Source organism: Oculina patagonica, chromosome 11 (genome assembly GCF_052425735.1).
Source record: "Oculina patagonica isolate OP01 chromosome 11, crgOcupat, whole genome shotgun sequence".
NCBI classification, from domain to species: domain Eukaryota; kingdom Metazoa; phylum Cnidaria; class Anthozoa; order Scleractinia; family Oculinidae; genus Oculina; species Oculina patagonica.
In genome coordinates this window covers 9,047,122-9,059,199 of record NC_135768.1, presented here as the reverse complement: position 1 = coordinate 9,059,199, position 12,078 = coordinate 9,047,122, and the positions used below count along the sequence as shown (strand labels likewise).

General features: G+C 38.7%; 2 protein-coding genes across 3 annotated transcripts in view; both read left to right on the top strand.

Annotated features, from left to right (window-relative positions):
- Positions 1-12,078, top strand: part of LOC144631064 (protein N-lysine methyltransferase METTL21A-like) — a 156,805-nt gene that overhangs the window by 89,236 nt on the left and 55,491 nt on the right. The window lies entirely within an intron of this gene.
- LOC144631055 (serine/threonine-protein kinase PAK 4-like) lies at positions 31-10,424 on the top strand. Of its 2 annotated transcripts, XR_013566664.1 has the most exons (7): positions 31-1,064; positions 3,169-3,302; positions 4,944-5,070; positions 6,119-6,244; positions 8,130-8,264; positions 8,668-9,934; positions 10,050-10,424. XR_013566664.1 is itself a non-coding variant. In XM_078489426.1 (6 exons), the coding sequence occupies exons 1-6, from the start codon at positions 192-194 to the stop codon at positions 8,827-8,829; spliced, it is 1,557 nt and encodes a 518-aa protein (XP_078345552.1). In that variant the 5' UTR covers positions 31-191; the 3' UTR covers positions 8,830-10,424. The 2 variants fall into 2 exon arrangements, 1 of the variants encoding a protein (XP_078345552.1); XM_078489426.1 differs by having other exon boundaries at positions 8,668-10,424.

Below are 12,078 nucleotides of genomic sequence, written 5' to 3'. Positions count from 1 at the left end.
CGAACATTCCCCGAGTATACAAACGGACAAACAAATTGTATAATGGCGGGTTGTAAATTCTTCCAAGTTTTTCCAGGATATACATTTTTGTTGGCTTTACTACCGCCCACCAATTACCACAAGGACAGTTGATTTGTGATTTGGAACTTACCGAACTTTTCACGGTCGATTTTACGGTGACGCACTCGAAAATGTTCAAGCGTATGTTCCAAAAGAAACGCAAACGAATCGACATATCGGAGCCACAGAACTTCGAACATCGATTTCACACTGGTTATGACACGAAATCGGGCAAATTTCATGGACTACCGCCTCAATGGGAAGCCTTGCTTGGAATAGAGAGAGAAAGTCAAAAGAGACCTAAACCGATTGTGGACCCGGAGATCATAACTCAAGTTTCACCGTTGAGAAAATCCCAATGGAATTTGTTGAACTCGGAGAAAGCCGGCGCAAAAGGACCAGCTTCTAAAGTGATTTCCGTCTCTAGGTCGAATTCTCTTCGTAATTCCTTCAGAGTTAACCCAGGAACTAGACCATCGGCTAGAAAACGGGAGAAAACGAATCCTGAATTTGCCGAAGAAGTAGATTCTTCGAGAGCATCGAACGGGAACGTTCCAAGAGCGGATTTTATTGCAGAAGGTCCGGAAGAAAACAACCGGCGATTCTCGCAAGGTTTTGATCGCCCCCACAACAGAAAAAACAGTAATCAACAGCAAAAATATCCCGGTATACAGAGAGAGACTTCTGCTAGTTCTGATTATGGCTCAGCAAGTACAGACTCCGCCGGAGAAAACGCAGAAAACAACGGCGAAGACCTTCGAAGTTCTTCGAAGACCAAGCTTATGTACTCCGACTCGCCAGTCAGTCACGAACAGTTTCGCAAAGCGTTGGAATTAGTTGTTACTTCGACTGGTCCGCCTGAAAATCTGGAAAATTTTATTAAAATCGGCGAAGGTTCAACTGGCGTTGTTTGTCTTGCTCGTGATAACAAAACAGGTCGGCAGGTTGCAGTGAAGAAAATGGATTTGAAAAAACAGCAGAGAAGAGAGCTTTTGTTCAATGAGGTAAGCTAAAAGAGATTAATGTCTTAAAATACAGGGTTGTTTTACATCGTTTAGTGTTTAACATTCTTGCAGTCTGGCTTTGATGCGATTAAACGCGGCTAAAACGCGATTTCGGGAAGTTTCGGTGAGTTAACACATGCGGCCGTTTTGTCTAAAACTTCATCGGGAAAATTAAAGCGAGATTGGTCACGATTTGGCACATGCAATAATTAAAGTCCATGTTGTATTTTTATCTTTATGTATTATGTTAAGGGTTTTACTGCCAAAAAATTATTGCTTTTGTAAACGGTGTTATGTTGAAACCTGAGATGCGTATTAATGTAAAATTAAGTAAAGATTGCTGTATAATTCTTTTCCGTGATTGTTTGAGTCGCATATAATTATCAAGTGATAAATAATGTACAGAGTTCGCAATGGGGCATATTTTCATTTTGTTGATAGTAGTTTCTTTTATAGAGGTTTCCCAAATTCATGGTATTCGATTAACATGTATTCCTACAGTAGGTGACCCTAAGGTGAATTGAAAATGCATACATTTGATTGTGTCAAGTATGTGCAAACATAGTTTTGTTACCAACCAGATTTATTAGCTGTTGTTATCTTACCTAATTGGATATTTATTAGACAGTCACAACGTGTTTGTGAAAATACATGCATCTCATATACATGTAGTTTCCAATTATTTTTAACAATTACAGTTGTAACAGTACTTCAATTTAGTAACTTTCCCAGCTCTAATTTTGAAGTGTTAAATTTAGTATGCAGTTTTGGTCCAAGGTTTGTGCCTTTTGTCCATTTATGAAGAGAAGTCAGGCTTGACCACACAAAATTTGTCTTATCAAACTTTAAATTTAGTAAAATTGTAATGGTTTGGTTAAATTTTTTTTTATCAGTGTACACTGGTATCTGTAGAACCTTGGGATGCAGTAAAAATATTTATTTTCACAGATGTTTCATTCGAATCCGTCTTTTGTAGCGGTAATATAATTTTATTAGCTATGTTTCAGCAGTGTGCGAAATTTGTTCGCAGTGATAACATTGAATCTTGATTAATTTTTTTAACAATGACACAAGCATGGGACAAAGAAAAATTCTGAGTCCCAGACGGGAATCGAACCCATGGCCTCCCAGATACCAGTTACCATCTTTATTATTTACTACACACTTGATGATTTCGACATTGCTGATCCTAGCAGCATGCAGGACATGTGTCACATATCAACCTACACAAGTCTCTCGTTGCTCATTTGGTTAGAGCGCCCAACTGGTATCTACATGTAGGAGGCCATGGGTTCGATTCCCTTCAACTACCCAGAATTTTTCTTTGTCCCATGCTCGTGTCATTGTAAAAATTTCATCTTCATTATATATCACCAAGCTTAAAATTTACCATCTTTATGATAACGTTTATCCCTAATTTATGACTCCAAAAAGCCACATTTTATGATCAAATCCCAGCTTCATTGTTGGGACTGCCAATAAAAAAATGATGGCCTAGCTGTTAGGGTTTTGGACTGCAGATCGAGTGATCTTGTGATCTTGGGTACATGTACCAACCAGTGAACTATTAGGTCAACCAGACCTAATGAGTAGCAATACTGCTAGTGGCTTTGTGCCACATGAACTGGGATACAGCAGTTTATTCCAGACTTAACCTTAAACATGTACCTTTTCATTAATCTCATACACAGATGTCTACTTACCACGGTAGTACACATCTGGTCAAGTGCTTTCAGTTTGCCAATCTGATTGGTTGATGAAAAGCTTCAGTATTTGCGCGCGGATGATGCAAAATTTGTTTCACGTGCGTGCACCGTACGTTAGCTAGTAAGAAAATATTTGGATTTGAAGGCATTGCTAAAAGCGCGTTTGTGTTTTACACGTTACTAATGCGAATGAACTACAGATACAGTTTGTAGTTCAAGCTTGTCAGTACAAAACGTTTTGAAAAGACAATATTCATGGGTAAAAACATGCATAGTCACGTTGTGTGTCACATTTCTGACACATTTGATGTGAGCAAAATCCGACTTTACCAGATGTTCTCTCCGAGGGTTGAGAAGATCTGGGTACGAGATTAACCTTTTCATATTTCTTGTTGAAGGTTGTGATCATGAGAGATTACCCACATCCTAATATAGTGGAAATGTATGGAAGTCACCTTGTTGGAGATGAACTCTGGGTAGTTATGGAGTTCCTGGAAGGAGGATCACTAACAGATATCATTACTCACACAAGGTGAGGAAAAATCTTTTTGTGTAGTTGTACAGGTAGGATGGCTAAAAGGTGGCTATTGTGTGTTCTATCTGTTTGTTGGACTGGCTTTGTTCTTTCTTTCTTTCCTGTCTGCTTACCTGCCTGTCTGTCTGTCTGCCTGCCTACCTGTCTGTCTGTCTACCTGCCTACCTGTCTGTCTGTCTACCTGCCTACCTCTCTGTCTACCTACCTGTCTGTCTACCTGCCTGCCTACCTGTCTGTCTGTCTACCTGCCTACCTGTCTGTCTGTCTGTCTGTCTGCCTACCTGTCTGTCTGTCTGTCTGCCTACCTGTCTGTCTGTCTGTCTGTCTGTCTGTCTACCTGCCTACCTGTCTGTCTGTCTGTCTGTCTGCCTACCTGTCTGTCTGTCTGTCTGTCTGTAAAGTAGTTATTTAACTTAGGAATTACCATTTTAAAATAAAGGTGGCTCACTCACTCACTCTGTCTGTCTGTCTTAGACAGAATTATTTTGTAGCTGACGTATGCCTGTCTGCCTACCTGTCTGTCTTTTTTTTTTTTGCTTTGTAGTTGCACTATTCACCTAGAAAACTCTGATGTCAATGTACAAACAGAAAATCTTCCTACCAATCCCATGACATTATTTCACTATTTTTAAAAATAAATTCTTAAAGCCTGTCTGCTTGCCTTTGTTTAAATACTTTAGGGGAATTGGTTGTTAATCATTACTAGGCCGAAAGGGTTAATTACAAACACATTATTTGGTGGTAACTTGTGATGTTTACAACTGAATTCTGTTGCAGTGTGTAGACGTGAGTTTTTCAACACACCATTCAACCATTAATCATTTGCCTAATTAAGGCAATCACAAATTAAAATTTAAGAATTGAACAAATTTCGTCAAATTTAACGTTTTTGTACAACAACAGCTTTTAAGAAATTTTGGGAGACATGAGCTTCAATTTCAAGTCTTCTACATTATTTTTGACAAGTAGATAAAACTGAACAGTTTACAGATCTTTCTGAAAAAATTTTTTATACAAAGCCGAGACGGCCAAACAACAGTCACACCAAACATTTTTATTGTACCTTTGTTTTTATGGTGTTTTGTTCCAATGCAAAGCCATTTTTGACAACGTAGTAACTGCATTTAAGTTCAATCTGTGCCAGTTTAAAATACTGCAAAAATGTGTCGCTGTGGAAGAAAATGTATTTATCACCAGTACACTTGGACATATGGATGTTTTAAAACATCCTTGGGTCGTAGTAGTAGTTGTAGTAGTTGCCTTTATTTAAAAACACGATATGGATAAAAGCTTACAGCTTGTGGGGTCGTGTAAATTAAAGTATTTAAAGTTAAAAATATTTACAATTAATTAGGCTATTTACATTTGTATTTGATTTTAGTCGTACACACTAGACTGAAAAGGGGGAAGCCCATACTTTCAGAGCTTATCCTGGTTTTGATAGTATTAAGCGGCTAGGAATATTTCTACTCCCCCCTGAATGGGATGCTAGTCCATTGCAGGGTACCCCCCCCCCACCCCTAACATTATGTCGCTGGCACCCATTTATACACCGAAGTGGAGAGAGACTGAAAACAGCTGTCAGTAATGAACTATATTGTAGCTAACTGTAATATTAATTTTTTGTTGTCTTGCCAGTCTGACGGAGGAGCAGGTGTCATGTGTTTGCCGTGCAGTGTTGAAAGCTCTGGCCTTCTTGCATCCCCAGGGAGTTATCCATAGAGACATCAAGAGCGATAGTATCCTTCTCACCACAACCGGGCAGGTGCGTTAAAAAAAGTACTCCAAACAAATAAAATACTGTAAAATTCCACAAGTAAGCTAGTAGGTATAGTAGAACCCCGGTAACTCGAACTCGGATAACTCGAACAACCCCGCTAACTCGAACTAACTTCCATTTCCCTTGAATTTGAACTCACTTTTCAGTCATTTTTACTCTGTTAACTCGAACTCGGATAACTCGAAAACCCCGCTAACTCGAACTAAATTTTGTTTCCTTTGATCCAAATTTGGGTCAAATTTACCCCGATAACTCGAATTTCAGTTCAATTCGCCACGGATGCCCATTGATTAGAGCAACGAACAGATCACGTATTTGACAGCCTTTTTCCACTCTTATTTAATATTATAAAGATTTATGATCGTGTTAGTGTTTCTGACGAGATAAGTTTAATTTGTACTGTACTGTATACTGAAGTGCTAAGAAATCAGTAAACTATCAATTATTAACTTGGCTAATTAAATATTTAACTGACCCCGATAACTCAAAACCCCGCTAACTCGAACTATTTTTCGTTTCCCTTCAGATTTCGAGTTACCGGGGTTCTACTGTATTTCCAAAAATCCCCCTCACCCACCCCACCCTGCCAAAAAGGAAATGATAAGCCGCCCCCCCCCCCACCCCAAAAAATCTAAGATGAAAAAAAAAATAAAATAAATATGAACCCATGTGCACATTTTATTAGCTATTAAAAAAGGTATAACCTTTGCAGTAATATGCACACGTATAAACTCCTAAAAAATGTAGGGGCCGTTTTGTATTTGCAGTAATTAGTGAATGCTAAGAACAACTTGTTTTGTGTTTTATGTTGTTTGTTACTTTGCAGTATTCTTGTATGTACCAAAAACTTAAGTTCAGTCAGTCTTCTGTCCAAATAGAAACTGAAACATTAATGAAATGCAAATTTGCCTAGAAAATAACCCCTTCCACATAAATAGGCCCATCTAAAAGGGTCAGTGACTGAGCAAATAATATAAGCCCAGAAGAATTTAGAATTTTTGTCAGAATTTTATTTGAATTTTTCTTGCTGCAGGTCAAGCTCTCTGACTTTGGTTTCTGTGCGCAAGTAACTGAAGAAATGCCAAGAAGGAAGTCTCTTGTTGGTACTCCATATTGGATGGCACCTGAAGTAATATCAAGAAAACCTTATGGCCCTGAGGTAAAGTGGATATAAGTAAGGGTTATTTTTAGGCAACGAGGGGATATGTGATTTATTCACCTCGGAACCGGCTTATTTTTCACATGGGCAAGGTATCAACAGTGGCTTAAACAATAAGAAATATTTTTTTCTTTGTTGTTTTGATGTAGTTGCGCTGAAATGCGCTGAAATGTTTTTCCCGATATACACTTAACAACAGGAGAAAGGTTCCGAAAAGACGCACTGGGGTTTCCACATTGTTAAATTTTATAATAAACAGGTCATTTTTTCGTTTTTGATACGCCGACCAAAACAATCAATATGCTTGCCGAACAAGCTCAACAATAGATTAAAGATTCCGAAAGTACGCATTGGGATTTTGTAATTGCCTGATAGTTCCGACAACTTTGTAACCACCTTTTTTCACCACTTTACTGCAAAGTTAGAAGAGGTGAGCGAGTCTGCGAAGGAAAGTTTTTATTTTGCGACAAATCCAGACAATAACTTGGAGAAATTGCTATCCTCAAAGAATCTCGAAGAGGACTGCGAAAACGCTCAGTTTAGCACTTAGGAGGCGACAGAAGGGTTGTTTAGCTTTAACCAGGCGGAAACAAATGGGAAGAAAACGTCGAAGAGGCTAGATATATCATCGTCGAAGATGACAAATTAAAGAGCTGCTGGCCAGGAACAGTGAAAGGATCTCGAAGAACACTAAAAAAGGTAACCTTTTGGTGTTTGAATGTTTGGAGGGTGTTAGCAACCGAATGGATTGAACTGCAACGGAATACTGAAAAAGAGCAAACGTCGAGGCATGAGTACCGGAACGCATTTCTCGTGTTTTCAATTAAGCAATTGCTCAGTAGTATTTAAAATGTAACAACAGTCAAGGTAAAATAAATGTAACGTTATTAAAGTAAAGTTGTGTTTTGTTTGTAATGCGAGGCTTGTGGCTTTGCTACGAGGGGAATATTATCGTAATACTCCCCTAGGGGATTATCAACTTTAATAATCCCCTAGGGGAATATTAGATATCAACCCCGCTCTCCCCTGTTACAATCAAAGCCGCCCCCAGCTTTTCAGACAGTTGCTAATTAGCAGGTTTATTCAATATAATCAGCCTGGAAGAACAAAGGAAAACGAGTCATGTGAAAAATAAGGACCATTAATCTGACTTACCTATACCTTTCTTTGAACAAACATCAGAAACCCTTATGGGTTTCTGACAAACAGGTAATGACCTTTGATAAAGAAAACATGGTTGGTACTTGCAAATCCCTGCATGTCTTTTTCATGCAAAATAATTGAAGGTCTGACCAGGAAAAAAAAAACTTCCAACATGAATTGGGTATTTTTCTTTTTTGTACAAAATTATTGGTATTTGTGATTGCCAAAGAGATAAATTTTGCTAAAAATTGTGTTTTTTTCCAAGTAAGGGTTGAGGCTTAACTGTACAATGCAGGCCTAAATGATAAACTACAAGCCTACAAGTAAATAGCTTGCCAGGCAGGCATGTACCATTTCTGTAACATGCATGCATGGCAGCTGAATTGCACACATTTTGTTACCATTCGAACGTAAATAACTACCCAACAATCCAGTAACATCTTCTGAAAGTAGTAGCCTCTTTGCCCCTCTCTCTTCTGCAGCCGTATATTTGGTACATTTGCTGTGGAAATCCACTGGGTGACATGAAAGTTAAGTTATCCACTCACACTATCACACACTAAGCAGATTCTCCCTGCACCAAACACTCTTTTGAGGCACTGCACCGGGTAGAGGAGAGAGTGTTTTGCCTGCATAATCCTAAAGTAACAAATCAAAGAGTGACGAGGGCCATTACTTTCAGAATTCTACAGTATTCTCTTGTAAGAGCTATTTTTTTATTTTTGTTTTCTTCCTATGGCAGGCTGATATTTGGTCCCTTGGAATCATGATTCTTGAGATGATCGATGGAGAGCCACCTTATTTCAGTGAGCCGCCATTACAAGCCATGAGAAAATTGAGAGATATGGATCCACCAATCACACAGAGGAATGGTCAGGTAAATGGTCGTCAGACAATCTCAGAAAAATTAAGAAACATAACCTCAGAGTGTTAAAAGGAGTTAAGTCATGGGTATTTCACAGTTTTTTGGTCTATACTGTTCTAAAATTAGTGGTAGGCAACTGAACCCTTGAACATCTAAAGGAAGATATAACCTTAATTTGAAGATGCATGGGAATCTGTTTCCATCCAAGCCATCTGAAGCCAAAAATGCTTGTTAAAAGATTCAGTGTTCTTATATAGCAATTTTTAATAAAAATGGACCATTATTTTTGGCTTGCTGCAACACAATTATAAATTTTGGCTGTTCAAAAAAATCTGGTAAAGACAGTGACATAGTCCCTTTAACTCTACTGTATTGATTTATTTGCTTAAATCTCTGTTGCATTTTTGATCTGCAGTTGTCTCCTCGGCTACTGTCGTTTTTGAAGAGAACCCTGGAGCGTGATCCAGCACAAAGAGCTTCAGCATTTGAGCTTCTCAATCATTCCTTCATTCGTGGCACCTCGAATTCTACTTCTCTCGCCGACATGATGAAAAGCTTTAGACACAGTGTTTGTTGACCTACACTGTAGCTGTTTCTTTGGTGGCCTGGGTACAAGAACAAAACATCTGGAACCCAGGGCCATTCATTGTATATATAGTCCGAAAAATATTCAGCTTGGCAGGCAATAGAGTTGAAGGTTTTTGAAGTAAATTACGAGCAATATTAAATAATTTTATCCAGAGTAACATCCCTGGTCTCTCGAGATCATGCTCAGTGTTCAGTGCTGATTTTAACCCCCCCCCCCCCCGCTCCTCCCAGGATCGGCATCCCCCTCAACCCTTCCACATACCATGCAGAAGATCTTCGCTTATTGTTTTCTGCTTGAAAAGTCCTAACATTTGTAGAGTCTCTTTTAAAACACAATATGCAAGGGAATCTGAGAAATCAAGGGAGATAGCTTGCACATGAGGATGCGTTGTAAATGATAACTTTAATAACTTGGCTTTGTAGAAATGAGGCTTGTTTTTTTCTCATCGATGAACTGATCTGTATAATACTTTTACTGCTGGTTGTGTAAGATAAACTTATAATTTCTCAATATCAGATTATGTTAATAGCTATTAGCCTACAAATGCTTAATTCTTCTCTTGCTCGTTGTGAGATGTGTGCGATCTGAGACGACAACTTTATACTTATCAGTATGGTCACTCTTAGTTCATGTCAAGTCCTTAATTGTGCACAACCTTATTAAAACTGTGCAACAGCCCGGAACATAGCTCTCATCTAAGGAGAAATATGTTATTAGTATAAAATTTTGTCACAAATTTCTACCCTTCGTGCACATCTCTTGTACATGAGAAGAAGAAGAAGAATTCTTAATGTACAAAGACAATGTCAGTTTAGATCAGGCTTTACCAAATCTTGGATAATTACCAGTAGCTTGCTTCTTTTGCAGGCTGACCTTTATAGAAAATTTCCAAGGGAAAATTATTACAACAGCTGAAAGGCCTGTAACAAGGTAGTGCATATATTATCAAGCAAAACTTATAGTTCAGGAAGGTGAAAATTTGCCACCTGAATTCAGTTTTGAAACAGACCAAAATTGAACACTGTTCATTTGAATATTCAGACTCAGGATATATTTGAATATATCAGAGAAAAACCACTCAACAAGTCTGGCTGTTAATGTTTGAATTTTTTTAACCGTCCCTAGCGAACCTGCTGTCAACTTACAGTACAGCTTCTTTACATTGTAAAGGATCACAGATTGCTAAAAAAATGGACAATTTGTTCAAGTTTGTCTTTTAATTGTGATCCGTCTGGATTTTTTTCGGTTATACCCTTCCTGGTTATGTTGGTTTATTTTTACTCCTCTGAGGTCTTAGTGAATTAAAAAAACAATAATTTCGAGGTTTCCTTTTAATTTGAATTCAATTTTGTACTTCAGAAAAATGACCTGTAGGTTCTTTAATCCAGAGGAATGTCAGAAACTTTATTATGCATGGTAACAATTGTTTTTAATGGGAGTTGACTTAATTTTTGCCGTCTTTATTATTTGAAATCTGCTCAAGAAACATTTTGGTTTTATTGGTCAATGACACGGGTTGTAAATAGATCATCCTTGGAAAAGGTTTGTATTTTTATACATTAAAACAGCTAAACCTTTCAGAATTTTTTGTTGTTGTTCTGTTAGCCCTTCCAGAAAAAAGGTAAACTCCTCGTTCGAGCCTGGTGGCCCTTCAGGCTTGAGCTTATTCCAGTTTCAGTGCCATGAAGCAACTAGCAGTATTTCTACTCCCCCTTGGATGGGATACTAGTCCATTGCAGGGTTACCCCCACTCATCAAATTAAATCCGCCAGTACCCATTTATATACCAGGGTAAAAAGAGACACTACGAGGGTAAAGTGTCTTGCCCAAAACCCATTACCGCAGCTAGAGCTTGAACCCGCTCGACCCGAGGTCCAGCACACTATCCATTAAGCCACCGTGCCTGCCTTAGCCCTTTCAGTACCAAGCTCGAATCGTAAATTCTCCTTACTGTTGTCTGAACAATTCTTTTAACTTTAGTTTGGAGAATTCAGTGGTACATCAAGAACAAGCCTTACCCCCACTCAAGAACTGCAATGCTTGTCACTTGGAAAAGGCTCAGTTTTAACAGCCTTTCCACCCCCATCCGCTTCTTATGCGTTTGCCAGGAACACAAAGATTAGACTTGTGTTTGCTATTTGCTAAAAGATTTACTTGACTCCAGTCCATTTCTGTGTGGATTTGGCGCGCAATCAGCTTTTTGGGCAGCTATCGGAAGGTCTCACATGAGTGGCTCTCTACCCTTTGAGAGCACACTAGAACAAACTATAGGAACAATGCCCCTAGCCCCAAAAACATTAAAAACTGCTATTAGAGAACAAGTGAAATTACAAGCTTGCGAGAGCTGCTACACTACTGTTTTATAAAGAATGTACAAAGTAGAAACCAAACAAAGTCCATCACACGTATCAAAGCAAAGTAACAGGAGCAAGATGGAGTGGGACCTCATACTGGTTTTGGTTTAGCACTGGTGCAGTTCTAAAATCTCCTTCTCCAGCCTTATCAGGCCGGAGCTTATCCCAATTTCCGTGGCATGAAGTGCGCCTGGCTGGGATGCTAGTCCATCACAGGTGGGGAGGGGGCCTGCCCCCCGGACCGTACGCCATGGCTTCAAGCCATCTCTATCTGGCATTTTAAAACAGTCTTGCCTGTTCCAGGCATTCAGTTATTTGGTGAGCAGTGCCAAGAACGACGAGTGAAAAAAACGAAGACGAGGTATAAACCCGTCATCATTTTCCTACTTGCCATTCTTCACGTTTATCCTCGTAAGCTTGTTCCGCACTAGAACAGGCTATAACACGTAGACAACAAACTTCAAAGAAACCAAGCACTGATTCATCTACCTGTCATCGCTATTACTACTTTAATTCTCTCCTGTTGTGAGTTTACATTAGTTTTTGATACACATGATTTGTGCCACCTGAGTTATCATTTCAAAGCCGTTATGAGTAATATAGTTACAATTTGAAGAGAACCAAAAACGTACTTTGATTTCTGTAAACTTATAAGTATGTTTTGATTTATATTTTCGACAAAAAGGTTCAAATAAATCTTGGACTGAATATATCATTCAGCGAAAAAGGCAAGGCTCAGTTGACAATTAACAAAAACGTTTTGAGTGCAACTGTTTAAGAGGCTCCGACTGAGAATATGAAGAATCGTTGCACAGGCTGGGAAAATCGAAAATCTTGAAACTTTGCCTGAATAACACCTTTGGAGAATTATGTTCGAAAATAT

Excerpts from the sequence above, each read along its gene's own strand:
- LOC144631055 (XM_078489426.1), top strand. The coding sequence starts at position 192 with ATGTTCAAGCGTATGTTCCAAAAGAAACGCAAACGAATCGACATATCG. Across the intron at positions 3,303-4,943 it reads GATATCATTACTCACACAAG|TCTGACGGAGGAGCAGGTGT; the intron begins GTGAGGAAAAAT and ends TTGTCTTGCCAG. Across the intron at positions 8,265-8,667 it reads TCACACAGAGGAATGGTCAG|TTGTCTCCTCGGCTACTGTC; the intron begins GTAAATGGTCGT and ends TTTGATCTGCAG.